The sequence below is a fragment of the Grammomys surdaster genome, unplaced genomic scaffold, assembly GCF_004785775.1.
Source record: "Grammomys surdaster isolate TR1022 unplaced genomic scaffold, NIH_TR_1.0 174, whole genome shotgun sequence".
NCBI classification, from domain to species: Eukaryota; Metazoa; Chordata; class Mammalia; order Rodentia; family Muridae; genus Grammomys; species Grammomys surdaster.
The window spans coordinates 17,306,214-17,332,876 of record NW_021604622.1 but is presented as its reverse complement, the minus strand read 5'-3'; the positions used below and the strand labels follow the sequence as shown (position 1 = coordinate 17,332,876).

Genomic DNA, 26,663 nt, shown 5'->3' with positions numbered 1-26,663 from the left:
AGTGGGAGAAAGCTATCAAAACTCTTTGCAACCTTACAGAGCCTAGGGGATGAACAATTGGTTTCAGCGATACCCCAAGAGTACAACTGCTATCAAACAAAAACAAATAAACAAAAATTAACAAACATTAAACAATCTGTAAAATGTTCAAGGTCTAAATTGTAAGTAAATTGAAATAAAATAGTACAGGAGTTGTTCTTTGTGGTTACTGTTATTATACAGGACTCTGTAGTTTGTAATAAATATGTTTAATTTCAATAAAAATTTAGCATGGAATTTTCATGTAACAAATATATTTAAAAACATTCAATTTTATAAATTATTTTTTAAACTTAGTCTTTACATTTTTTCAAAAACTTCACTAACCATATACTGGAGGATAAATGAAATTTATTTATTTGCTTTTTTTTCTTTTTCAATTCAAAGTTAAAGTTTCAGAGATCTTTGCAGAAAAGTGAAACCTCATTGTCGTTAGCTGTCTTGTTCTTGATCCAATTATATTTCTCATTTTCTGGTTGCTACTATGTCTTTATGAGCCCATCAAGAAAATTATAAATTAAGTTTACTTGTAGAGCTAGAAAGATGGTACAGTTGTTAAAAGCACTGACTGCTCTTCCAAAGATCCTGAGTTCAATTCCCAGCAACCACATAGTGGCTTATAACCATCTGTAATGAGATCTGATACCCTATTCTGGTGTGTCTGAAGACATCTACAGTGTAAGCATACACATAAAATAAATAAAATAAAAAGAGTTTACTTCTTAGAGTATATAAATTTAGGGAAATCTATTGATACACACCATGCAATAGCAGTAAACAAAACAAAACAAACTACTCATATTTTACAAATTAATTGTTTGAATGCTTATAAAAAAGACACTAATAATTCCGAAAATTTCAAAGGCAAATGTTGATGTCCAATGTCCAACCTTTTCACATTTCCACATGATAAATCATTTTCAAAGTCCATGCTCAAGATAAGCAATGCCTTACTACTAAGTAACCAAACAATATTTGTATTGGGTGTTAAGTAAGTTAACAATGCTATGTTGAGTTGCATTTTTGGTCTCATGGCCACACGCAGCTTTCAAGCTAAGGATGGGAAACATCTACAAAGAAATGGACAACTTATATATGAGTATATATTATGAACTAAAGATATTTTAGAAAAATTTTCAGGATGAGAAAATATTTGGTATACTGTTATCTATATTTAATGAAACAAGTAAATTCACTTATGTATAATTTGTTCTACAGAATATTGTTTATAAAAAATGTGTCCCATCTTCTTTTCAATCATTAAAAAAAAACTTTGATACAAATACAAGACAATTTCCTAATGACAGTATTACATATTAGTAGGATAAATAATAGATAAATATTCCTCTAATGTATTGAAAATAGAACAGCTGTGATAAATATAAATATATTCACACATATATGATATATGTATATGTATATATATACATATATATACACACACACACACTCAGACACACCCATACTCACACACAGATGTGCATGCGCATGCACGTGTGCACACACGTACAAACACACACTATATATATATATACACTATATATATATATATATATTCAGACACACCCATACTTGTACACAGACATGCATGTGCATGCATGTTTACACACGTGTACAACAACCACACACATTTTTTTTTCTATCTATATATATATATATATATATATATATATATATATATATATAATGAGAGCTGTGTACACAGCAATAACAAAACACTGGAAGCAAGGGAGAGAGTAGAGAAGTAAAGAGGTAAGGGACGGTGCTTAACTTAGGTTTCTATTGTTGTGATTAACACCATGACCAGAAACAACTCTTGGAGGACTGACTTTATTTGGTTTTCACTTCCATAGCACAGTCCAACATCCAGGAAAGTCAGGGAAAGAACTGAAGATGGGAACTGAAGCAGCGGGTGTGGATGGTTGCTGCTGCCTCTCTTTTTTCCTGATGCTTGCTCAGTCTGCTTTTCATATGCAACCTAGGAACACATTCCCAATACTGGCACAGTCATGGTTGGCTAAGACCTTCCAAATTAGTTCAGAAAAGGTCCTACAAATTTCCCTCCACACCAATCTGATAGGAATATATTTTTTTTGTTATGGTTTCTCTTTTTAGACAACTGGAGCTTGTTTCATGTTGACAAATCAATAACCAGAACAATGATGAATAATCACAAATAAATGGAAGTTTTATCAACATAGAAAATTAATTAAAGAACACATTTAACCACTCAACATAGAAACAGAAAGCAAGATATAAATCCATTTTAGTGACATTCTAGTGACAAACTAAATGGAAAAACTTTTCAATGTAAAATATTCTTAATGATGAAAATTAACGAAACCAATTAACCAGAGATAAAGGAACTGAAGAGTAAGTCTAATAAAGTACTTGGGAGCTCTATATTCAGAAGGTTTTATTGAATTTTACTGAAGAACTAACACAGTTAATATTAGTATTATGTTTGTGCTTAAGTAGAGAAAACTAACAAAAGCACAACTTTCCATGTTGATGTGTAGTTTCACTCTAATTAAATACAAATCCCTGAAAGCGTCTCATAAAAACTGGTATTTACTCTAAAATTCATAAACACAAATGCTATTCAGACTTGTAGGGGAAAATACCATGAAAGAGACTTGAGGTATGAAATATTGAAGCTTTTGTATCATATTAAAAATAGGTTAAATGGTAGTGTCCAGTACACAGACAAAGAGAAACGAAAAACAGAGCACAGGGTGACTGAGGACCCTGATAGTTTCTGTAGGAAACCCCCATGGAGGGGGAAATGGGTATCAAGAAATATTTCATTCTACTTGGTGTCCACATAACAATGAGCAAAAGGTGTTACTGATATGTATTACAATGAGAAAGTATAATTATTTATGCTGACTAGTTTTACACTGAACCTTAATACATCTTTTGAGGGACAGAAATGTGTAGCCCCAAAGTACACATAAATTTTGAAAAGAATATTAACATGAATATATGATTAAAGTGAAAAATTTCAAAACCAGGAATATAATACTCATGAATGTAACAATGACAAGCTTGAAGTCTGGGGATTGTATCACCATATCACTTCTTCCCAGGTGCAACAAAAGACCTGTTTTTCAAAATCCTCCTGTGGAAAAGGCATTTGCACTACAGAGAGGAACATAACATCAACACAATACAAAAATGTATTTAAAAATTAAATATAATGTGAAAAATCCAAAATCATTAAATGAATGGAGGTTTTTCAATATGTATTAGCATTCTATGCAGACTCCATTGACATATCATCCTACCGTTGACAAACTTATACAAGAATAAGGTTGACCCACTCAAATTCTTTTGGTTCTGTATTTTTGTAACAAACATCTAGCGATTCTTTTAGGAATTTATGCAGAGTACATTTCATTTATATATACACCACCAGGACAACTAATGACAATTTCAAAAGAAAACAATAGAATTCAAACAGCAGATGAATGGAGGCAGTAATGTGTACAATGTGTTTATATCATAGGAAATGTAAATGAATAGCAACATGTCTGTTATGGGCAAACCAATGTAGAGGTAAGTCATAGACTGAGTCATGTTCTCAGAAATGTCAGAAGAGTATTTCTGCTTACAATAAAATTATATAATACAGGAAAGCTCAAATAATACAAAGTTAAGTAACAGGGGAATACGTGAAATACTTTTTTTAAGACAATGTGCTCAACAGTAACACTACTGTTTGCTTTAAAAAAATTAAAGATACACTGTGTGTGAAAATCTATGTTTCTGAGGATGTGTGCATGTTCATACACATGTGTATCTTATGTGCTATATGCTAGGATATGTGGGGAGTTCAGAAAATACTTAGAGAGGTTGATTCTCTCATTCTGCCATGAAGTTCAAGCCATTAGGCTTGACAGTAGGCATATTTGCTGATTGAGCCTCCAGGCTGTTCCTGTCTAATTCTTAAATGAAGATATTTATTTAAAATCTTCGGTCCTTCTCAGAAAGGGGAGCAAAATACTCATGGGAGTATATACGGAGGCAAAGTGTGGAGCAGAGACTGAAGGAAAGGCTATCCAAAGACTGCCCCACCTGGGGATCCATCCCATATACAGTTGCCAAACCTAGACACTATTGTGGATGCCAAGAAGTGCATGTTAACAGGAGCCTGATATAGCTGTCTCCTGAGAGGCTCTGCCAGAGCCTGACAAATACAGAAGAGATGCTAGCAGTCAACCATTGGACTGAGCATGGCGTCTCCAATGGGATCCTAATGGAAGAGTTAGAGAAAGGACTGAAGGAGCTGAAGGGGTTTACAACCCCATAAGAAGAACAGCAATATCAACCAACCAGACCCCTCAGAGCTCCCAAAGACTGAACCATCACCAAGGAGTTCACATGGAGTGACCCATCGCTCTAGCTGCATATGTGGCAGAGGATGGCCTTGTTGGGTCAGTGGGAGGAGAGGCCCTTGGTCCTGTGATGGCTCTATGCTCCAGTATAGGGGAATTCGAGATCAGGAGGCAGGAGTGCGTGGGTGGGTGGGTGAGTAAGTGAGTGAGTGAGTGAGTAGGTGGGTGGGTGGAGGAACACCCTCACAGAAGCAGGGGAGAGGGGATGAGATAGGGGGTTTCCAGGGGGGAGGTCTGGAAAATAAAATATCCAATAAAAATAAATAAATAAATTTAAAATAAATCTATTTGTCATTATTCTATGTAATGTCCTTTTGAAGATTTTAGATCACAATAAATATATTAGAACAATATAAAACATATTAAATGCAATAGAGCTAATAGTTTCCTACAATCTATTCATGTAATTACCAAGAACAATTACTTTATCCTTTCTACGTAGTGAAAGATAAGCTGATACGTGTATATTATTCTGATAATAAGAAAGATAAATACATATTTGATTATGCTATTTAAAGACAGGCTTACTTTTGTTTGTTTTTTTTTCTTTCTCTGTATGTTTGTGTGTGTGTGTGTGTGTGTGTGTGTGTGTGTGTTTAGGTGGGGTTGAGTCAAATTTTTGTCCTCTAGCCAGGCTACTCTGACACTTGTTTTGGAAGCTAGTTTGGCTTTGTATTCAATAATTCTCCTTTTGCCTTCCAAGAATGCTCCAGTATGTGCCATGTCTATTTCATATAATAAATTTTACAGTCAAAGTGAAATGAGGTTGCAGCCTTTTTTGAGACAGATTTGTAATGTTGCTCCATGCTGTATTATTTTACTCATGTTTTTAAAATAGTATTTTAATCCTTCTTTTAATATTTTAAATAAAGTGCATTATCATCAGAGATATATAAATAATAATTCAGACATTCTATAATGGTGGGGAATTTGCAAATTTGCTATTTTCAGGTTTTAATTGAGTTTTCTTATAAGATGCATTTAGGGCATCATTTAAATATTATAGCCATAACCATGGGACAAAGCAGAATGGACAGGTTATTCTTGTCAATGCAGAAATTAAAAAAGTATGTCATGCTGCAAATTCTGTGGTTGACCCTATAATATGCACTTATTATATCCAAATGATTCACATCATCAGGGATGCCATTACTGACATACACATCTTCTTAGTATCATACTTGCATAGCTTGTCTAGAACTCACTTTGTGGACCCGAAGAGCCTTATATTCACAGACATACCTATCACTGCTTCCAAAACTCTAGGATTAATGGTATATGTTACCTTCGCTGGCTTATAGTATAAACTTTAGTAATTTAGTACAAAGTTTGCATTTTTAGTAAAAAAAAAAGATAACATTGCCTATTATGCAAAAACAAATTCAATAAATGAATACTATAAAAATCACAGTCATATTTGTCTAATTTTCATAAATGCAATGAGCAGAGAGATGGGCTTATATATTACAGTTTAAGGTTAACAGTTTGTTAATTTATGGTTTGTTATTGACACAGGGTCTCAAGTACTTAAGGTTGGCCTCTGGCAGGTAGCTGAGGATTACTGTGAATTTCTGATAGCCCTACTACCACCTGCTAATTGTTAATATTACAGGCCAATGCAAACACACTGTGTTTTGCTATCCTGGAGAATCAAACAGAAATATGGATATTATGGAAAGGTCCTCCTTGATCTAATCTCCCAGCCTCCAGATGCAGAATGTTTAAATTTTTTTTGACAGCAGAGGTAGCCTGGAGCTCAAGGTGTAGTCACGCTGGTCTGGAAGCCTTTGTGCTTTTGGCCCTACTCCTTTCTTATTTTTCTACATGTTGGAATAATAACAGGCATTAGCCAACATGTCTGGCCGAAAAGATTCCATTGTAGATACTAAAGTCAATCTTTTTGTAGGTTGATGGTAGAATATTTTTCGAAATACTCCAATAATCTTTTAAAGTCTTTTTCAAGTAGTCACTGCTCACTAACTGACTCATTACAAAAAAACCATGGTGGATAACTGAGTTTACCCTTCCAACAAGACTCTTTTCTAGTCTTCTTGGTTGCCAGGACCTTCTCCTTAAAAACAAAACAAAACAAAACAAAACAAAAAAACCTGTCATTTTCTTCACACTATCTTGCAGAAAAGATAATTTCAGTAACAGTGTAGAAGTTTTGAATCTGATCTTCCAAGCAGATGATGTCATACTTAACAAGAGATTGAGCAATCAAGAAGTTATGCATCATAGCAATTTCTGTCTCATTAATTTTGCCAAAGTAATCTTTAGATTTCAGTTTGGGGAATCTCCATGCAATGTATGCTACCATAGTCCTCAGGAAGATAACTACAGATTCATTGAGCTTAGTGAAGTTTCCACTGGATAGCTGGCATAGGCAGGGAAGTCAATACTTTCCAGATCCTTGGGCTTAAATCAATGTTACCTTGATTCTGATGAGAAATTCTAATTTGATTTCTGCATGTCCACAGAAATTTACAGCTTTTCTTTTCTTCCCAGCATTTGAATCCCAGTCTAGATTCCCTGTGATATGGTTTAGCTTTTCATGAGCATCCTCCTTGCATTTAGAAACCTATTTGGGCAAACGGTTGCAGGTGATTTACGTTCAACTGTGTAAAATTCATTTATTTTTCTTACAGGATCTTGACAGAGCAGGAGCATTCTTTGACTTGTCTGGATTACCCTATAATTCCAGCTTGTTAGAGGAATTGCACTAAGATTTTTTGTTTATTAAAAACATTTTCCAAATGTTTTCTTTATTGTATCATAAAATAAATCATTAGGCAGGCAGAATATTCAAACTTCATTTTCTCTGTCACCATATTTGCTTGTTTGGAAATAAAGATAGTTTGGGTGCTTTTAGTTGTAGATTTTAAAATTAATGTTATGATTGTCACATAATATCACAGCAAAAATTGTGATGTGATGACTAGTAACATAATTCAAATGATTTACAGTATTTTATTTCCACCTACTCTGTGTCTGTGTGCATGTGTGCACACATGTGCATGTGTGCGTGTGTGTATGTGCATGTGTGTGCATGTATATGTGTGTACATGTGTGCATGTGTGTGTGTGCATGCATGTGTGTGCGTGTGTGTGTGTGTGTGTGTGTGTATGTCTGTGTTTGAGAATAAAGGCACATGCATGCCATGTGCACTCCTGAAAGTCAAAGGATGATTTCTGTCAGTTCTCTCCTCCTGTCTGGTATTCTGGAATTTGAACTCAGGTCTCTGGTCTTTTGGCAAACTTTTCACCTGCTGAGCCTGTCATGTAGACTTGTTTAATTAATGAAACTACCTTTATATTTAAGAGAAGCCAGTTTATTAATTTTTTGCTAACTTTCATTTTATTTTATCTTGCTTTTATACCAAAAAATAAAATCTAATTTTAGATAATGTATCACTACAGATAATTAATATGATTTTCTTATGTTTGAAAACCCGTCAAGCTTTGTTTTATAACATACAAATAAAATTGTTTATAATAAATGATTGAAGCAACGTTAAATGATTGAAAATTAAACTAACTTCACATGTGTAAAATATTGCTATCAAAAAAGGGAAGATAATATTTCACAAACTAAAATACATATTGTTTAAAAGTGCAAAAATGGGGAATGTGGTATTAAACCATCTAAAATATACATCACACAATCTTCCAACTTTTGTTCTCAGTGAGGATAATTTCTGTTTATTTGTTTTATAGTCATTCTCCAAGATCCTGACTGAAATGAATTACTTAATTGGAACCCATTTTATTGAAGACATGGATTTGTCCAATTTACACACAAATCCAACAATTCCCTGTAGGTCTTCAGTGTGATTGTTTGACAGTAACACCAGTCAGAGGCTTCAAATTTAAGCTGAGGCTTTGATCTTAGAGAAATGAACACTGTCTTTGTTCTGTAAATCATAAGTCTAGAGTCAAAATATTCACTCTTATGTGAAATTAGAAACTGTACCACTTCACATTGACGATAAAATAAATTAGAAACTATCCTTTAACTATGCAAAACTGATTCAAAAGGTCAATCCAGTTAGATCAAGAAAAAATAGCTGAAATGTGTCCCTTGATATTTTTAATAGTAACTTTAACCATTTATTTTCTGCAATAGTACTCTTATTCATAATAACTGTGAATAGTTTTTTTTTAGCTTTCATCATTGTAGAATATATGAATTTATGACATGGTCATTTCTTATACTGTCATTTCAATTTGAATTTATAATTATGGCTCTGTGCAACCTAAAACATCACCCACAATGGAAGTATTTATTTCTGAAAAAGAAAACCAAATACATCAATAACAGGAGGAGTAAAATCTTTTCCCTATTTTTGTTTTCCTGATGAAACAATGTAAATAAAATACCATTTTCTTATAACATCATGAATAACAGAAAATTTTTCAGTTAAATTCAGAAAATGAAAATCATAAGACATGTTTTAGGAAACAATTATAACGTGTTAAAATTTTTCCAAATTAAGTATTTGTAGTATTTGTCAGCATGATCATTTCCCAATAACCAATTTCTCCATGAACTGAAAAAGGTTTACATTTTAGAACTCATTTAATTTGCTTTAGGCTTATGCCAGAAAGCTTATAAAAAGTCCACAAACTGAGTCATCTTAGAAGCCAAAAAGCAACTTAAGTGAAAGAACAGGTTGAAAAACATTTCAAGACTTGTAAATATAGCAATGTTTCTGCAAGGTCTTGAATTCTCTGAGATTTTATAATTGCCTCACCTTCTTTTGAACTGTATCACTTAAAAAAAAAAAACCCTTATTTCATTATCTTAAGTAAACTTTGAACTACACACTACAGGAGTCTACAGACCTTGATTCCGCTTTTGTATGCATCTTACTATTGTGTAGGATTTACATTAATTGCCTAAGTACAATAAATTATCTTGTTCTGAAGAAGAGCTCAAGAAAACAACTTTCTGTTTCAGGGAGAAAGAACAAGTGTGAATTTCTTATGATGTCATACTGTGCATCATAAATTATCCTGAAAGTAGGCAAACTCTGAATATACTACTCTGGTATATTTGACAGTTGATAGAGAAGAAATCTATGTTTCTTGAGAGAAAAAAAGACATATTGAGTAGTGGGTTATAACTCAGCAAATAGAAGCTGGTTGCTTAACAATTAAATGAGTTAATTCCAAAGAACCCATGGTAAATTTAACAATCTATTCTTTTTTAATTTTATGTGAGCATGTATTTATGTGTGCCTGTGTGAACATATAGGCCATGAGAGAGAAATGTCTTTCACTAGGTAGAATTTGTGTCAGATCTCATAGGGTTCCCTATGTGAATCCTATGAGAAAACGTGGTTGTTGGCAGCCAAGTTGGGTGTTTAGAACTGAACCCAAATTCTCTGATATAGCAAAAAGTCTTCCCTACTGCTAAGCTGTCTTCTAGACAAAACCTGTGGTGAAAATTTTTTAAAATTACTTGATCTATACAAAATCACATCACAAAACAGTTGATGACAGACAAATTAGTGTGGCTGATTTAGACTTCAAGCTGTCTGCTGTGACCTACCACAGCAAGAGCAGAACTCAAACTAGATTTTCTCCTAAACATATGACTTTTATCATATCATGGTAAAAAGTAACATGAGAACTAAGTCACTGTACATTCTGGCTAATCTCTACTTTTTCACATGTGCATCTACTCATGCAGGTGTTTTCATAAACCAAATTTATAAAAAGATCATTTTAATTTAAACAGAAAAATATACCACAGAAAGAATTGAAAAAAATTCTGTCCTTGAAAAAAATGTGTGTACTCCAAACGACTGTCAAAATGAGTGGTCACAGAAGCACCACCAATGTTAGTTACCTAAGTCTGGCTAATGAAAATGGAACGGAGAATTGCCACTCAAGAAACTTAAATTAATCTATAGCGTAATCCGGTGGTTGGAGCTATAATTAATGTTATTGTAAGTTAGTTAGCAAATAATATCAAAATTTGATAGGATAAATATATTAGTTTATATGATATGATGATGATATATATCTACATTTATGTTCATATCCTTAAATGTCCATAAGTGAATACAATTATTTTATGTGAATTGTCAGTAAGTCAAAATAAATCTAGGGAATACTTAAGCCTAGCTTGAAACAAACACACACACACACACACACACACACACAAACACATACACACACACACAAACACATTATATACCAAGTAACAACAGTAAAGGTTTCTTTTGTTTAATGTGTTTTTTTGTTTCATATAATTTTATCATTATTTATTGAAATAAGTCTATGTACTTTATATATTAGCAATCATTTTCTTCCCACTGAAGTCTTTAAATTACCTTAAAAGGACAGGCATGCATAATATTTAAATTTACGAAATTTGAATAATACCGTTTCCGTGTAAATCTTGCTTCTGGTCATTATTAGGTTTTAGTATTTGAAGAGGTTATATAACAAAGATATAACGTAGTTTTTCATAGTCAACAAATTATTACACTATCTATCACCAACGAATTGTAGCGTAATACTTTGCACACAGTAAGATAATTAATGTACAAGTGTATACACTTTATACAGAAGATCTTCATGTTTCTGTTTATTTGGTGTTTTGAAAGTGTCAAAATTTGAAATAAATGACAAATGGACAATACATAGAAAGGATCAATGTTAAAGGGGAAGTGTCTTTGAATTTATGTGGCTGTCACTGTGAATTCGGAAGTGTTTGCAATGGGTGTTAATTTTTAAATCATGGGAATATAGAAACATCTGCTCATTTCATTAATTGTCACTATCATGCGATTGAAGAAACTTTAGAAAAGTAAAACCCAATCAATATGCCTTCTGACTAAGATCCTAATAGTCACTCTTCAAATTAATGCAAGCATTTTTATCGAAAACAAATGGTAAAATAATAGGTGTACAATACATATTACATGTGAACTGCTTCAGTTGTCAAATCATGTCCCTATTTGAGTTTAACCTTGTTATATATGTACATTTATATTATATATATACATATATGTGTGTGTACATATAAATATATGTATATATATTGATCTAAAAAGTTCAGTTCAAATTTTTTCTTCTATATATAATATTGTAATTTATTCCAATATATAATAGCATTGTCATTGTTTATCTAACATTCATTAATATTAATTTAACATGATTCCCAAGTAAGCTTATGGTAGTAATAGGCACTTATATTTATTATGTTACTATGTACAAAGTATTATATTAAGATTCCTTAGTGATCCTCACAGCAATATTTTCTTGCAGATGAGAAAATTCATTATGTCTTTGTTATATAACCTCTCCAAATTGCAAAACTTCATAATGACTAGTAGCAAAACTTATATTGACAAAATATTATTCCAGTTTCTGTAAACAACTATTATGTATGACTGTCTTATTAAGGTAATTTAAAGACATTATTGCAAGATATAGATACCTAAGTAGATATAGATAATAGATAGATATATAATTTTTATGAAGTCGGATACAGTAAATAAAAATAAAAAAATTATGTGATTAAATACCCTTTACAATTGTAACTTTACAATTTCTGAAATCCTTGACTCACACAGATATAAAAGAATATTTTCTATAAACTTTTATTTCCTAAATTTTTAAGTTACATAGGATTGTTATTAAGCCGCTTCGGAAGTGAATAGATATTTTGGAGTATTTTTATTTTATGAAATGAGTTAAATTAAGAGAACTGAATAACATTGAATATAAATTGGTATGTACTTAAATTTCATTTTTTTTGAACTTAAATTTCTTATAAACATAGAATTATTGAAAATTAAGTGAATAGTTTTTGTTTGATAATACAATCTAATTCCACTAATACTTATTAAGCTCTATATATAGGTCCTGGGACATATGACTGGAAATAAGGTCCACAATATACATGAAGTATATTTAAAGCTTATTATATCAGCAATGTTCCTAATACTAAAACCATAAAATGCTTAAAATAACCCCAACACCATTTTTGGTTGCAAAGTCCTGCTTGGCCATGTAAGGAACAGTATGGTTCCAGGCCTGGAACAGAGACATAAGAATTGATGATTGCCATGGCTTAAGACTTGTTAGAATAATAATGCTCATATGTTCATATTCTTCCTTTGATGAATGTCCTCTCTGCCAAGGTAAATCATTCCATAATAATAGAGACAGCATGAGTCTGAGAGGCAAAGGTATATCTAATGTCTCAGCAAAACGGTAGAATGCTGTGATCTTCAGGACAGCCTTTAAGGCTGTAGGAAAGAACCCTGAGAACATGAGTTCAAAATTATATAATTGTTTAACTATGCAAAATTAAGGAATAAATATAAATTAAGTGAGTAGCTTCTTGTACTTATAAAGACAGAAGCAACTAAACTATGAGCCAATAGGCCAAAAGACAGACAAACAAACAAACAAACAAAAAAAGGCAGATTCAAGTCAGCATGGGACAGAATGAATTTAGGTACAGGCATGGTCAAAATGGTTATTGCAGGACGGGATGCCAACTAGCTAATTTTAAAAGGCAGGTAGATCCCTGAATTATTTTTTAATGTTTATAAAAAATGTACTTGCTGTCCTTTTCCTAAAGGGCTAAGATCCTGGAATGCTGATTTGTGAATGATGAAAAAGTAATGTGGAGTAAATGAATAAATAAAAGAATGGACTTTTGATCTCCATGCAATGAGCTAGCAGAGAGCTACAGCCCTATAGCAGCTATCATTATTATTATTACTATTATTATTGTTGTTGTTTTTGTTGTTTTGAATTTTGCTGTCAGGAGATCTCTGGAAAGCAAATATAGCTAATTAATAAAATTTTCTAACAGAATTTCTGATTTAGTCGGAATATTCATGGAGAGTGAACTGTACTCTTTCAGAATTTTTTCCAACAACTACACAGAGAGAACTTTTTGCAGAGCAAACACTGCTCTTTTGGAACTTTTTTTTGGAAAATACAAGAATTCTTTGGTGAAAACATTCATGAGCTATCCATAAAGCTTTTAGAATTTTTTTTCTAGAAAATAGAGGAATTTCTTGGTGAAAACACTTATGAGCTATCCAGAGAACTTTTAGAAACTTTTCTCTAGCAAGATAGAGCTACTTCCAGCAAAGCGCTGTTTTGAGCAGAGCTGTTTCTAGCAGAAAGTTATCTTGAAGAGAATACAGAGAAGAGATATATACAGACAGCTGTCTAGCAAGAAATCTGGAGCAGAACACAGACCATCAGCTTGGACCGATGATTTGACTTTGAGTCCTTTGTTTCATTGCTCACAGACACCCCTTCCTCATATGCCCTGTTCAAGCTGAGGTTTGCCTTTAGCAGTTGGTTGCATATACTAATTAATGTGAAAATATTAACTCTTCAAGAAAAATGAGTGAATATGTTTATTTTGTTTTCAATGTGAAAACTTGTTTTAATTTCTTCTACACTATGTCACAACCAATAAGCCATGAATTATATCAACATATTAGATCAATGTAAAAAGTAAAATTTAATATATATTATAATTGGACAATAAATATGGATGAAAATATGGTTCTTGATTGTTGGTAGTCAGTATGTTAAGCACCACATGAATATCTACAAGCATCCCTACAAGAGTCCCTGCAATTATGGATGCATGCTAGATATTAAATAAGATGTTAACTGCAGCAAATATGAATTATACTAGTAAATATCTCAAAGCAGCAGGATTGCCTACAACAACAAGAAGTGCTTTGTCTTTCTGGAATGTGAATGACGATGCATGTTCTCCATCATGAAATGATGCTGTAATGATACTCATGTTACTGTGAATGCATGTAGCAAAGAAATTGGTACAGATTATTGATTATAAGGGAACAGAATTCAAGGCAATAAACAATATAAAAATGACGCAAACTGAAGAAACATTAAAAAATGAGGAAATCGACCAGGTCAAACAAAATTTGAAACCTATTTCTCTGAAGGCTTTCTAAATTAAGAGATGTCTCCTAAATATATTGAAATCGGATTCATTTTTAATCATTGAAAATATTCTAAGGAGTTTTGTTAAATATCTCCAAGATGTTCCAAACCCTTCCAACCCCAAAGTCATATTTTACAAAATGCCTTCCTCCATGTAAGTCAGTCTTTATCATCATCTTCATTGAATTTCGATTACTAAGAACACACCAATGTATGTATGGCAGAGAGCATTCCTACAGAGATTCAACTGAGCAGGAAGACAGAAAGATATAGCCCTGAGTGTCATGTGGTACATTCCTGTGGCCTAAAGTCCTCAACTGAATAAAAAGGCAGCCAAAATGCATACAGCCACTTACATCCTGGACTACCTGGAATCTCAATCACTCACTAAAACCAATCTTGTTTTAGTCATCTAACAAGATGTGTGAATAATATTCCTAACAGGTATTTTAAGTTCTTATTTGGAGTATAAATTTTGCCTGTCACTCCTCAGCATAAACACTGACATATATATGCATGCACAGATTTCCAGGTAAGCGTTTTATTTTTCTTGACTATTGGTGAAAGCAATACCAATTTCATTGCTGATATTCCCTTTGTGTGCCAAGGGAAGAAACTGTGCCAATCAGGATCTCTGTGTGTGCGCTAAGTAAAATTGATAATATGAACACATTTATGGAAGACAGATGACATATATCAAAATATCATAGTGACAGTAACCAAATGATATGTAGAAGCTCTGGGAACTTGAAACCACTCATTCTCTGCTAATAGATTTTTGAATTATTATATGCACCTGCTTAAAAAATAATTTCAGATTAACGGCAATTGGGACTACATTCATGACTCCTAAATTTAATTTGTATCACCTGAAGTTACTAGTCAAGCAGTTGAATTAAATTTAAAACTTGTGGCTTTGGTCTTTAAATATATTTGCATGAGAAGAAAAGAGTCAGTAAATAGAGAATGTATAAAAATGGCTTTTACTAGGGAAAGAGGAAGCAAGAAGGAAAGGGAAAAAAAGAAAAAGAAAGAGAGAGGAATCAGGGACAGGGAGAGATTATCTTGTGGGCCACACATTTTGTAGTGGAGAAAAGATAGGAAGAGAAACCATTCCTATATTTAACAAAATTATACTAATCAAAATAATTATGTCAATAATTTTAATAACTATTTTGAAGTAAGCTATTCAGCTAAATTAGATTAGAAGTTTCTTATGTGTGAAATGGTAACAATATAGTAGGAACAATAACACTTGGCCAAATGTAATGTGATATCATCTGCCTATAGAATATTAGTCTAGAGAGGAAGAAACTGTACATTTTTCTAATAAGTTTTGAAAATTTTTCTAGCAATTATTACATTTGAACAGTTCTAGAGATAAATAATTGTAAAGCACAATAGACAACTAAAAATGAAAATAGTAACAATTATAAAAGCATAGCATAACTGGAAGCTATGAATAAACCCATAGTGTATATATTTCAAAAATACCCAGTTATACTGCTGTTCCAGGGCATATACCCAAAAAATGCTTCACCATACCTAAGGACATGTGCTCCACTAAGTTCATAGCAGTTTTATTTGTAATAGCCAGAAACTGGAAACAACCCAGATGTCCCTTAACCAAATAATGGATACAGAAGCTATTGAAAATGAGGACGTCATCAATTTTGTAAACAAGTGAATGGATCTAGAATATATCCTCCTGAATGAGGTAACTCAGACCAAAAAGGACATACATAGTATGTACTCTCTGATAAATAGAAATTAGCCATAGAAAATAACCATGATTGTCAAGGACCACCAGCCTTGGCTTGTAGAGGGGTTCTGAGAAAGGGGTGTCTGGGAGCAGGGAAAAGAATGACTCAAAGTCAAATAGTGGATCCAAGCTGTATTCTTCTTGATACAGCTTTTACAGTTACCTTCTCTCTATGCTCTGCTTTCTCTCCATAGAGCTCTCTGTCTATAATCTACTTGCTTGTTATTTTAAGAGATCTCTCTGCCCATGTCCTGGTTGCTTGTTATTCTTGAGAGGACTGAGACAGGCTAACTCCAGGACAGGCTTCAAACTGTCAGTTCAGGAGACTAGGCCTAAATTTCTGTTTCCCAGAACTGGGCAAGTATAGGCATTTCCACCATATCTGGGTCTAATTTTGCTCTGTCAGAGGCTGGCCCTGAACTCTTAGATTCATCTCTTTTTGTATGCATTAACAAAACTTAGCTAGGTAGATCTCCTGGATCACTACTCTCTTTATCTCCTTCCTTAGTAATTTTCTAGCAAGTTGGCTCACAGCACAGCTATGTTTATTCCTTTAGATTCATTTTTCCATCCTTATTTTTGCATAATTGAGAAATTATGTATTTTCAAACTCATGTATTTAGAGATCTTGCCCATAGCCCTAAGGGCTGTCCTGGAGATCACAGTGTTTACCATTTTACTGAGATATACCCACACTCTTGACTTCTGATCATGTTGTTTCTAATCATCTTGAAGTCATTAACAGGGAGGACATTCCTTAGAAGGAAGGAGCCCTCCACTGCTAGCACTGGTTCCAGCAAATATGTATATTATTACAAAACAAGCCTTGCACACAAAGCAGCCATTGACAATTGTGGAGCTCACTCTGGAGCCCACACCAGGTGGGTCCAAATGGCCCATTTCACTCTGTCCCCATCAAGCTATGCCACCATGTTACATGATACACCCAACAGACCCAAAGAAGGATGAGTTACACAAGAAAGAAGGCCCAAGCAAGGGTGCTTGAATCTCACTTAGAAGGTGGAACAAAATAGTCATGGGAGGGAGAGGGAGGGATGGACCTGTTTGCAAGAGGGAACAGTAAGAGTAATGGGGGACAGGATCAGGTATAGGGAAAGGCAGAGAGAATGAAGGGAAATCTGTAGCTGTATGGAGATGTTTGGGGAATTTCTAGGAAATCACAGAGACTTTGCATTATGGAGGCCCCCAGGAGTCAATGCAGGTGACCTTAGCAGAGATGCCTAACAGTAGGAGTATGAAACACAAAAATGTTACCTATTGTAGCCAGGTAGGACTACCTGTGGAGGGATAAAGACAGGAACCTACCCTCAAATCTTACAACCAAAAACTTGTCCTGTCTTAAAAAAAAAAAAAAAAAAGCAACAACCAAGATCCAACTTGAAATATATCACATGTGTAAGCACTAGTCCCCAAACACTATTAATGATAATCTGTTATACTTGCAGACAGGAGCCTAGCATAATTGTCCTCTGAAAGACTAAACCCAGAATCTCACTCAGACAGATGCCAATACCCAGAGTCAAACATTGGACTGGTGTCTGGAACCCTTATCGAAGAGTTGGGGGAAAGATGAAAGCCCCTGAAGGGGAAGGGAATCCCACAGGAAGACCAACAAAGTCAACTAACCTGGACCCTAGGAGGCTTTCAGACTTTGAGTCACCAACCAGAGCTTACGCTGTCTATAGGACCTAGGCACAAATGTAGCAGATCTGAAGCTCACTCTCCATGTGGGTCTGCCAACAATGGGAGTGGAAGCTCTACCCTAAAGTCTGACTGTGGTATCCAATCCCCAACAGGGTTACCTGGTCTGGACTCACTGGTAGAGTATGTGCCTAATTCTGCAGCAACTTGATGTGGGAGTATCTAGTTGAGTCTCATTCTCTGAGAGGAGAAGAAGAGGATAAATTGAGGAAGAGACTCTCAGAGGGGTGACTGGAAGAGGTGCAGCATTTGGGATTTAAATTAAATTAAATTAAATCAAATAACACCAGAATTTGAAATTCACAGATACGGGAATAAAATTGTAGACAACAGAATCCCACTATATTGGTGTAGTGAGTGATAAAGTAACTCACTTACAAGGTTATTTAAATGCAGAATACATAGGACCCACAATATCTGAAGATGGGTTTTGAAGTACCATTTCCTTGGTGAGACATAGCTATTCCAATCAGGATCACAGAGCAGAAGTAGATGATATCAATGTGTTTGCATAGAAATAGACCCTATGGTCAGGCATAGAGAGACGAGGTAACGATGCTATAATGCCAAACTATTAGCTGTTGATAGGTGCAGAGAAAGGGGACTCACTGCCTTGATTCATGTACACACAGATGACTTCATCCTGCTAGTGAATATTTTCATTCCACTGCTCAGATGGTCTTGGGTAAACTAAGTGGGTCCTAAAACCAAACCAAAATTCTGAATCAGGAACAAAGGATTGATATTACATAAGGGTAAGGGTAAGCCTTTTAGGGATGAACAGGAAATAAATGAAGGTGTGGGGGAGAGAAATCAGAATATGTATATATAATTATCAAAGAACACAATCAAAAAAGACATAAGTAGTCTTGACTGAGATTCAGAAATTGCAAAATACAAACAGTATGAGTGTAAAAGCTTATGTCACACAGAAGAGAATTTTATGTGTCTCCTCCATTTGATCATGGAATCCTAAGGTGTCCGGTCACATTTAATTCTGTAAGTGTCTATGGAAATCTTTTAGTTGAGATTAGCATTTAAGTTGACAGACCAAACAAAGCTGATTTTCCTTCATGCTGAACTTGAGCATCATTCATAAAGACCTGAACACAGCAGAAAGAATGACTCTCAAAGAACAAAGAAGTCCCTTCCTGATAGCAATCACCCTGAAGTAGGAGCTTCTGCTTATTCCAAGTCAGCTTGTCTGCCAGCCTGTCTTTATGATCTAACTGCATTTTAGAGGTATAAAGTGCTGCAAAGTGTTGAGTCAATAATGTCTTATGATAAATCAGACTCTCCCAGTGCTCTCTCTCTCTCTCTCTCTCTCTCTCTCTCTCTCTCTCTCTCTCTCTCTCTCCTCTCTTTCTTTCCCTTCCTTCCTAATTCCTTCCAGAGATCATATGTAGATTATATTCAGAGACTTTTGCTTCAATTTCTCAACAGTGCATATTTTCCACAGATAGTATTTTACAAAGTAGTAACTCACCAACATCTGTGATAGATGATACAATAAAGTTTTTCGTTTTAGTCTTACAGGGAACTTTTTGTATTTAGCTTACTGTAGTACCCTCTTTACAAAAATAAAAATGATATTATCCCACAATTGCAATAAAGGCAATTCGCACAATTTAAATCAACCTCAGTAAAATAAACTACCTGACAAATGCTTGCTCTTAAAAGTCATTGGATTATCTAATGCACAGAAGTAAGCAAAGATGTACTGTCAGTTCAAATATATATTTTGTTATGCTTCAGTGTTCTGTGTCTGTGATGGTAATATCTGTTGTCCATGTTTCACTGAAGTATTCAATAAGATAGCATATCAAGTAAAGGATTGCATGGAAGAGCGAGATGTCCAAATTATGTGGAAAGTATGGTGGTCCTTGTGCTAACAGATAAGCATGAAGGGAAATAGGAATGTTAAACACACAGAAATGGCCTTCCAGGGAGAGTGTTCTACAACTTGTTTTCTACCTATAAGGCTGAGATTTGGCATAGTTTATGCCATTGTTACCTTTGTGCTATCTGTGTGCCTGAGATCACACTGGCGCCCCTTACATATCCAGACCCTTACCACGAGCTTGTCTTTTGCAGTCACTCTATAGAATCTACCTTTATGAAATATGTTCCATGCACTTTAGAGAGTAGATGTAGTAAAGACTTAAGTTTTATTGCTTAAACAAGATTGAGTTAATTAACACCAGAAAAAAAATTGATTTTTTTTAAATCAAATTGTGCCACACTAACATATACCCAAAATAAAGAACTTATGGTCAGACTTTCTAAGTTTGAATCAACACAGGATATTTAGTAATGTTTAACTGAACTACCATCTTCACTTCTGTGGATCATTATTCTGCTGGCTATGGTAGTCACAGAGCCCCGCCACCCCCATACAACAGTTCCTTTTGGTCACAGCCGACAATAATATCATAGTCCAGGCACATTGTTGTTGCTTTTATTATGTCTTTATTTGACTGAGGCATCATGAAACTGAATGAGGACAAAAGGATAGAAGAATCAAATCCTATTGACAATCTATTTAGTCAATGTCTCTATGATTGACTTCAGCTCTTTACTGAATGTACACAGGTTTCTTGATTGAATTCTTCATTGTCAGACTATAACATTGCAAATATAGCATTGTGTGTTTGGTGGAGGGAAAGCACAGTGTTCTTATTCCCTTGGGAGCCTCTAGCCTAGGCCATAGCCTAGGCCGGCCTCAGTTTCTGTTCTCAGATTTGGGTTGCATAGGATGACATATGTCCTATGCACCCCATGCCCAAGTGCTTTCTCATCTAAATTGTCTTTTCTGCCCCTAGAGGGCTCTTCTCTTAGTTGTATAATCCCCACAGTAGAAAAAAAAATAAAGTGCTTTAAATATTAACCAGCAAAAGCAATTCTACAGGACAATCTACTCTAGAAAAGATTATATTAAGAAGAGTTTTTAAAATAATCTAGAAAAATAGCAACTGCATTCCTAAGGAGAACGTGTTTTGCCCATGTGCCCATGTGGCTAATGTTGAAATTAAGGCTTGCAATTATGGGAGGTATTTTGCCAATACTACGGAACAGTTAGGCTTGGCAGTAGGTAGCAGCCTGTGTGCTTCTCAGATAGTAATCTCCCAACATAGTTATAAAATCTTAACTACTGCTTATTCTTTCTGTACACCTGTTTATGGTTAGGATTAAATTATATTTCAGTAATGCTCATTGAATGGGTCTCTAAGGCTTTTTTATTACCGACTATAAAATGCAGAAAATTACAATTTACTATAATGTTTTACTTAGTAGATATGCATTAACTCTTTTCCCACAAGAAGAAATAGCAAATGAAAAAAAAGTCAAATAAATAATTAAGATTTACCTATAAAAAATAGGACTTTTCTGTAGTAATGACTACAAATAATGCATTTTTTTTAACATGCATGCCTCTGTCCATTTATAAGGTGGTTTCCCCTAAATGCAAATATTTTGGGGAATAAAGTGATGATTCAGAAGTAAATAATTGTTGCTTCCTAAATTCCAAAACTGGTTCTTTCTTCTGAAAGACTTACTTAATCTTTTCAACATTCCTTCATAGATTTAACATATTAATTCAAGTTTATCACCTGAGTTTTAAATATTATTCATTGCTTACTTAAATAATTTACCAAAAGGATGCAAAATTACACATTTATCCTAAATATTAATAAAATAAAAATTATCCAGAATGATATGAAATGAATCCATTCATGTGTTCTTTATAATAGCAATTAAAAGGATCTAGTGGACATCTGATTACCAATATTATGATGAAAATATAATTTCAAGAAACACAGAGGCAGAAGCATTATAAAAGTTAGAGGTTTTGAAGAAATCACTGTAATAGTGTCTCCTGGAAATGACAGGACCAAGTGTTTATGAACTCACAGTAGTGACTGCCAGCACAAGTACAAGCAGGCAACATTTCAGCATGGATGCAAAGGAGTTCATGGTGCTCCTGTGTCCACTACTAAAGGACTGTGGAGAGTCAACGACTTGGTTAAGGTGGGTTGACCATGATCTAGTGAATGGCTTCCATGGTCGGTTGATCATCCTCTAGTCAATGGCCTCCTATTTGTGAGTATGTGGGTGACACAAAATGGATTTCTCAGGTTATGAGAAAGAAAGAGTACATGAAGTTGGAAGGAAACAAGAGAGAGCAGCTATGGATTAGAGAGGAATTGGAGAAATGGAGGGCTTGTAATCCAAATAAATTTCATGCCAGTGTGAAATTCTTAAAGAATTGGTCAAAATTATGATTTTTGAAAAACAATATAAATAATATGGACAGGGTAAACAAAGGTTGTCAGGGATATTCATGGAATTATAGCAAAGATACAGTACAAGAAACAAGGATATAGCTTCACACCCTTAGCAGAGGGTAAGCAGGGCTGCCAACTGCAGTACGCAGAATTTGGGATGTCGTATGCAGGAATCTAAAAGTTGTTCAGCGTTATAGGAAAAGAGTTGGTTACTGAAGTGATAAGGCATGGAGTAACCACATAAAACAACACATCTACACTGAAGAATATACTGAAAGAAGTGCAGTAGAAACACTCTTACCCCAGAATTTTTTTGCAAATGAAAATTCCACGCCCTCCAGAAGGGTTCCTGGTATGCCTGGCTTTGCCCTCATTTCTCTCGCTAGAGAGCTTGGCCTCTTGATCACCACAACAAAAATTGGCTTTTTCCTAAACCAAGGCCACCCTTGATATGGCCGCTAACATTGGGGAGCCTTCCTTTATGACAATATTACACCCCAAACTGACAAATGGTTGGTAACTTGAACATTTACAAGAGACTAGGATGGCTGTGAGTTAGCCCAATGACGGGATTATTGTAGGTCCACTTTCCAGGGGCCCACCCAATGCAGCTGAAAAGAAGTGCGTGGTGCTGGGAGTGGGTGCAGCCTACATGGCCTAAGACAGGGCTCTCACCCTCCTTTCACCCACATCAGAGTCCCTTGACGTTGCCCATCGTCGACAGCCTAAAGCCTTCGACCATCGATGTGACTCGTCTCACATCAGTGTTTTGGGGTTGTGAACTTGTCTAAGACCCCCCATAATTAGACATCCAAATTCAAAACTCACATTGAACATAAGATGCCTTCTCTAACTAAACAGAGAAGGGGGAGGTGCCAGAAGCCAGGACCCTCGCCCTTACCCTTACCCCCTACCTTTCCCCACCTGCACAATGTCCTCTGAAGCTTGGCAACTGCAAGATCCTGCTTAGCAACTGCAGATAGACTCAAAGCAGAGTACCACGTCTTCTTAAGAATAGCAGGGAGACCATAACTCAAGCAGTGTACCATATCTTCTGAAGAACTGCAGGTAGATCATAATTCAAGGCAGTGTACCATATAGACCATGACATGTTTCAAGGCACAGGCCAAGAAGATTTTGTACTTTTCCACCACCTGGACCCTCTTACCCCCTCCCCTTGTAAAACATGCTATAAAAAACCATTTCATGTTCAAAAAAAAAAAAAAAAAAAAAGAAAATGACAACATAAAAGTAAAACAACACTGAAACCTAGCAGTAAGGAGAATTAAATGAAATGTGCTAGACACTCAACATGGGAATCTGTATTTGGGCATGAGAAGCTATGGAGTCCTGATGACTCAGGCTACATGATTTCCAGAAAGGTTTATCGTCATGGTAGGTGGTAGATGGATCTAGGTGTACCCCCGGTAAAACTCAGGGCAGTCCCGAATTATATAGGGAGGAAGAAAGGGGGAGGATTGGGGGAGGATATGGGGAAGATCTGGGGAGGCATGCTTAATTTGCTCTACCCTCTGACCTTCATTAATATGTAAATCCCTAGGGCCTCAGGCCTCTAGTCACACCCTCTAACTGTGCACTTTGGGAGGGGCCCTCTGGCTTTCATTAGTATGTAAATCCCTAGGGCCTGAGGCCTATAGTCTGGCCTACTTGACTGAACACTGTAATTCTATGGAGACTGGACTGCTTTTCAGGACCCTGGATTCTTGGGGCACGTTGAACTCCTGTCAGTTCTCATGCAGAGTTTCAGGGTTTTAGGCAACTGACCAGCAATGAACCAGAATACCCTTATGCAGTCCCACACATGATGAATCAACCATTGCTTGTCTACAATTGTTCTGGAGGAACAGTTAATAAGAATCCATTCTAGAACCACAGGGATGTATCTGTGGCTTCCCTTACTTTGCAGGAAAATAAAAATGTTTCAGCATTCATTGTAATAATGGAGGAACAACTGAATTATATACTTTGAAAATCGACACACTCATCAGAATGACTAAGACCAAAAACTCAAGTGGCATCACATGCTGGCAAGAATGTAGAGTAAGGGGAACATTCTCCAATTGCTGATGGAAGTAATAAGTTGTAGAACCACTTTGGAAACCAATTTGGTGGTTTCTCAGAAAACTAGGAATATCTTAAGAACTAGTCACATCAATCTATGGTATATATCCAAAAGATGTCCCACTATATACAGAGACACTTTAAAAAAAAAAAAAAAACTATGCTTACAACAACTTTATTCATAGTAGCCAGAAGCTGAAAACAACCTAGATGTCCCTCAACTGAAGAACGGATAAAGGAAATGTGGTTCTACACAATGAGATACTACTCCACTATTTAAAACAAGGACACCATGAATTCTGTAGGCAAAGAGATGGACCTTGACAGTATCATCTTGAGTGAAGTAGCCAAGAGCAAGAAAGACATGTATTGTATGGACTCACTTAAAACTAAACATTAGCCATAAAGTACGGGATAACCATGCTACAGTTCACAGATCCAAAGAAACTGAGTAATAGAATATCCTAAGGAAGGATGCTTGAATCTCACGCAGAAGGGGACACTAAATAGTCATTGAAGGTGGATGTAGAAAGGGAATCTTAGTATTGGAAGGGGTGAGAGGTGATAATGGGGATGTGGATCAGGTGTGAGGAGAAAGAGGGTAGTTGAGGGATGGGATTAAAAGTGAAATTTGGCAGGGGTCATCTCCTGAAACTTGCTAGAGGCCTGGGACAGGGGAGGATATGTGGGTGACCCTATTTGCTATTCATATAGGGCCTTGATCTAAACCCTGTAACACACTTAGAGCAAATGTGCAGTGTGACCTTCATGTGGGTCCCTAAAAAGTGGAGCAGGGGCAGTCCAGGTCTGTTTCCTCCCTTTAGGTACCCTTCGACCTACCTGGACTACTTGGCTGATACTCAGAGGGAGAGGATGTGTCTACTCCTAGATGGTACTAGCCATCCCAGGGTGGAGTGGAACCCAAGGGAGGGTCACCTTCTCTGAGAAGAAGGGGAAGAAGTGTAGGAATTTGTAAAGGTGTGACTCTGAAGAGAAGAGGGAAGGGCCTATGAATATGATGTAAAGTGAGTAAATAAATGAAAAAAATTAAAATGACAGACATCTACCATACCAATCATATCTAAATGCATCTTTTAAAACATTTTTTAATTCCTGTTAAAAGAAAGAAAATACTCAGGAAAGAGCATGATTTTAGTTGAGATAGGAATATTTTTCACTATTAAACACCCCTGTCTAGATTTATATTTTGGTCAGAGGTGTGTTGAAATATTTCATAAAGACTTAAGCCATTTTTACTTCCAGTTTTAAACTGAGGCTAAATAGTAACTGTTCATTTCTTAACACATTTAGATACCATTATCAAGAAAATAAATCCTTTAATAAGTTCTATTTTAATTTTATTGACAGTCATATTTTCCTTTTTGAATGCAAATATATTTTTTAATTAAAGATAGGTCTTTATGTAGTGTCCTCAATTGATATACAGGTTTTCAGCTTCACATTATAAGATTTGCTTAAAAAGAGGTTAGATACACTGTTAATATTTTCCAAGTAACTCTTTCACCTATATTCTATAAGAGCTAATTCAAGCAAGGGTATTATAGTGATGTCTCAGGGCTGAACTGTCAGTTAATAAGTACCCTTATTAAAAAGACTTGATGGTATAAGTGAAGTATAAGTGCATGAAACAGAAAAGTAGTAAAATTAAGAGGTAAGTCAAGCACTCTTGACTTAAAGATGATGACTAATTATTCCATAAAGCCAATTTTCTAACTTCATGCTGGGATGAAAAGGAATGAATGACTCTAAAACTTACTCACTGAAATCAGATATTGAATAATTTTAACTATGCATTCTGCGAGATTCTGACAAAATACAATTTCAGAGTACCTTGAAGGACATAAGTCTTGGCATATGACTTTAGGCACAGTAACATTCTCTGCTGGGACACATAAAGCAGTTTACCGATTTCTGAAGCAGCCACTGTGATATTGTACCATGGTGTTTCTTCTCTATCCAGTATTTTTGACGTCTTAATGGTTCCAGTATTTGCATCAATATTGAAAAATCTCTCCTCTTCAGTACTGTGGTTGATGAAATACCTGAAAGTAACAAAACAGAAGTCTTCTTTGTAAGTGATGTTCACTAAGAACTATATAACACAATAAAGGGAATTATTAAATCAAGTGAATTAAAATCTAACTATACATTAGTGTCTATATTTGACTCAAAAGTCTTTAACAATTAAATTTTATCAAACCTATAACAGTTCTTTAATAGTTGAAACACATTTTAAAAACACTGCAGAAAAAAAAAGTAACAAATTCTGTGAATTTTTGGGTTGTGAGACAAAAGAAACAGCAGTTAAGAGAATATCACGCTCTTGGAGTTAACCCAGGATCACTTTCTCTTCTCTTCTCTTCTCTTCTCTTCTCTTCTCTTCTCTTCTCTT

At 35.0% G+C, this 26,663-nt stretch overlaps 1 protein-coding gene across 3 annotated transcripts in view; it reads right to left on the bottom strand.

Moving 5' to 3' along the window:
- The window catches only part of Cdh18 (cadherin 18), a 393,131-nt gene that overhangs the window by 28,336 nt on the left and 338,132 nt on the right, over positions 1-26,663 (bottom strand). For all 3 annotated transcript variants that reach the window (XM_028767586.1, XM_028767587.1, XM_028767588.1), the window contains one exon: positions 26,177-26,313. In XM_028767586.1, the coding sequence (XP_028623419.1) occupies positions 26,177-26,313 (137 nt within the window). The remainder of the gene's footprint in view (positions 1-26,176; positions 26,314-26,663) is intronic.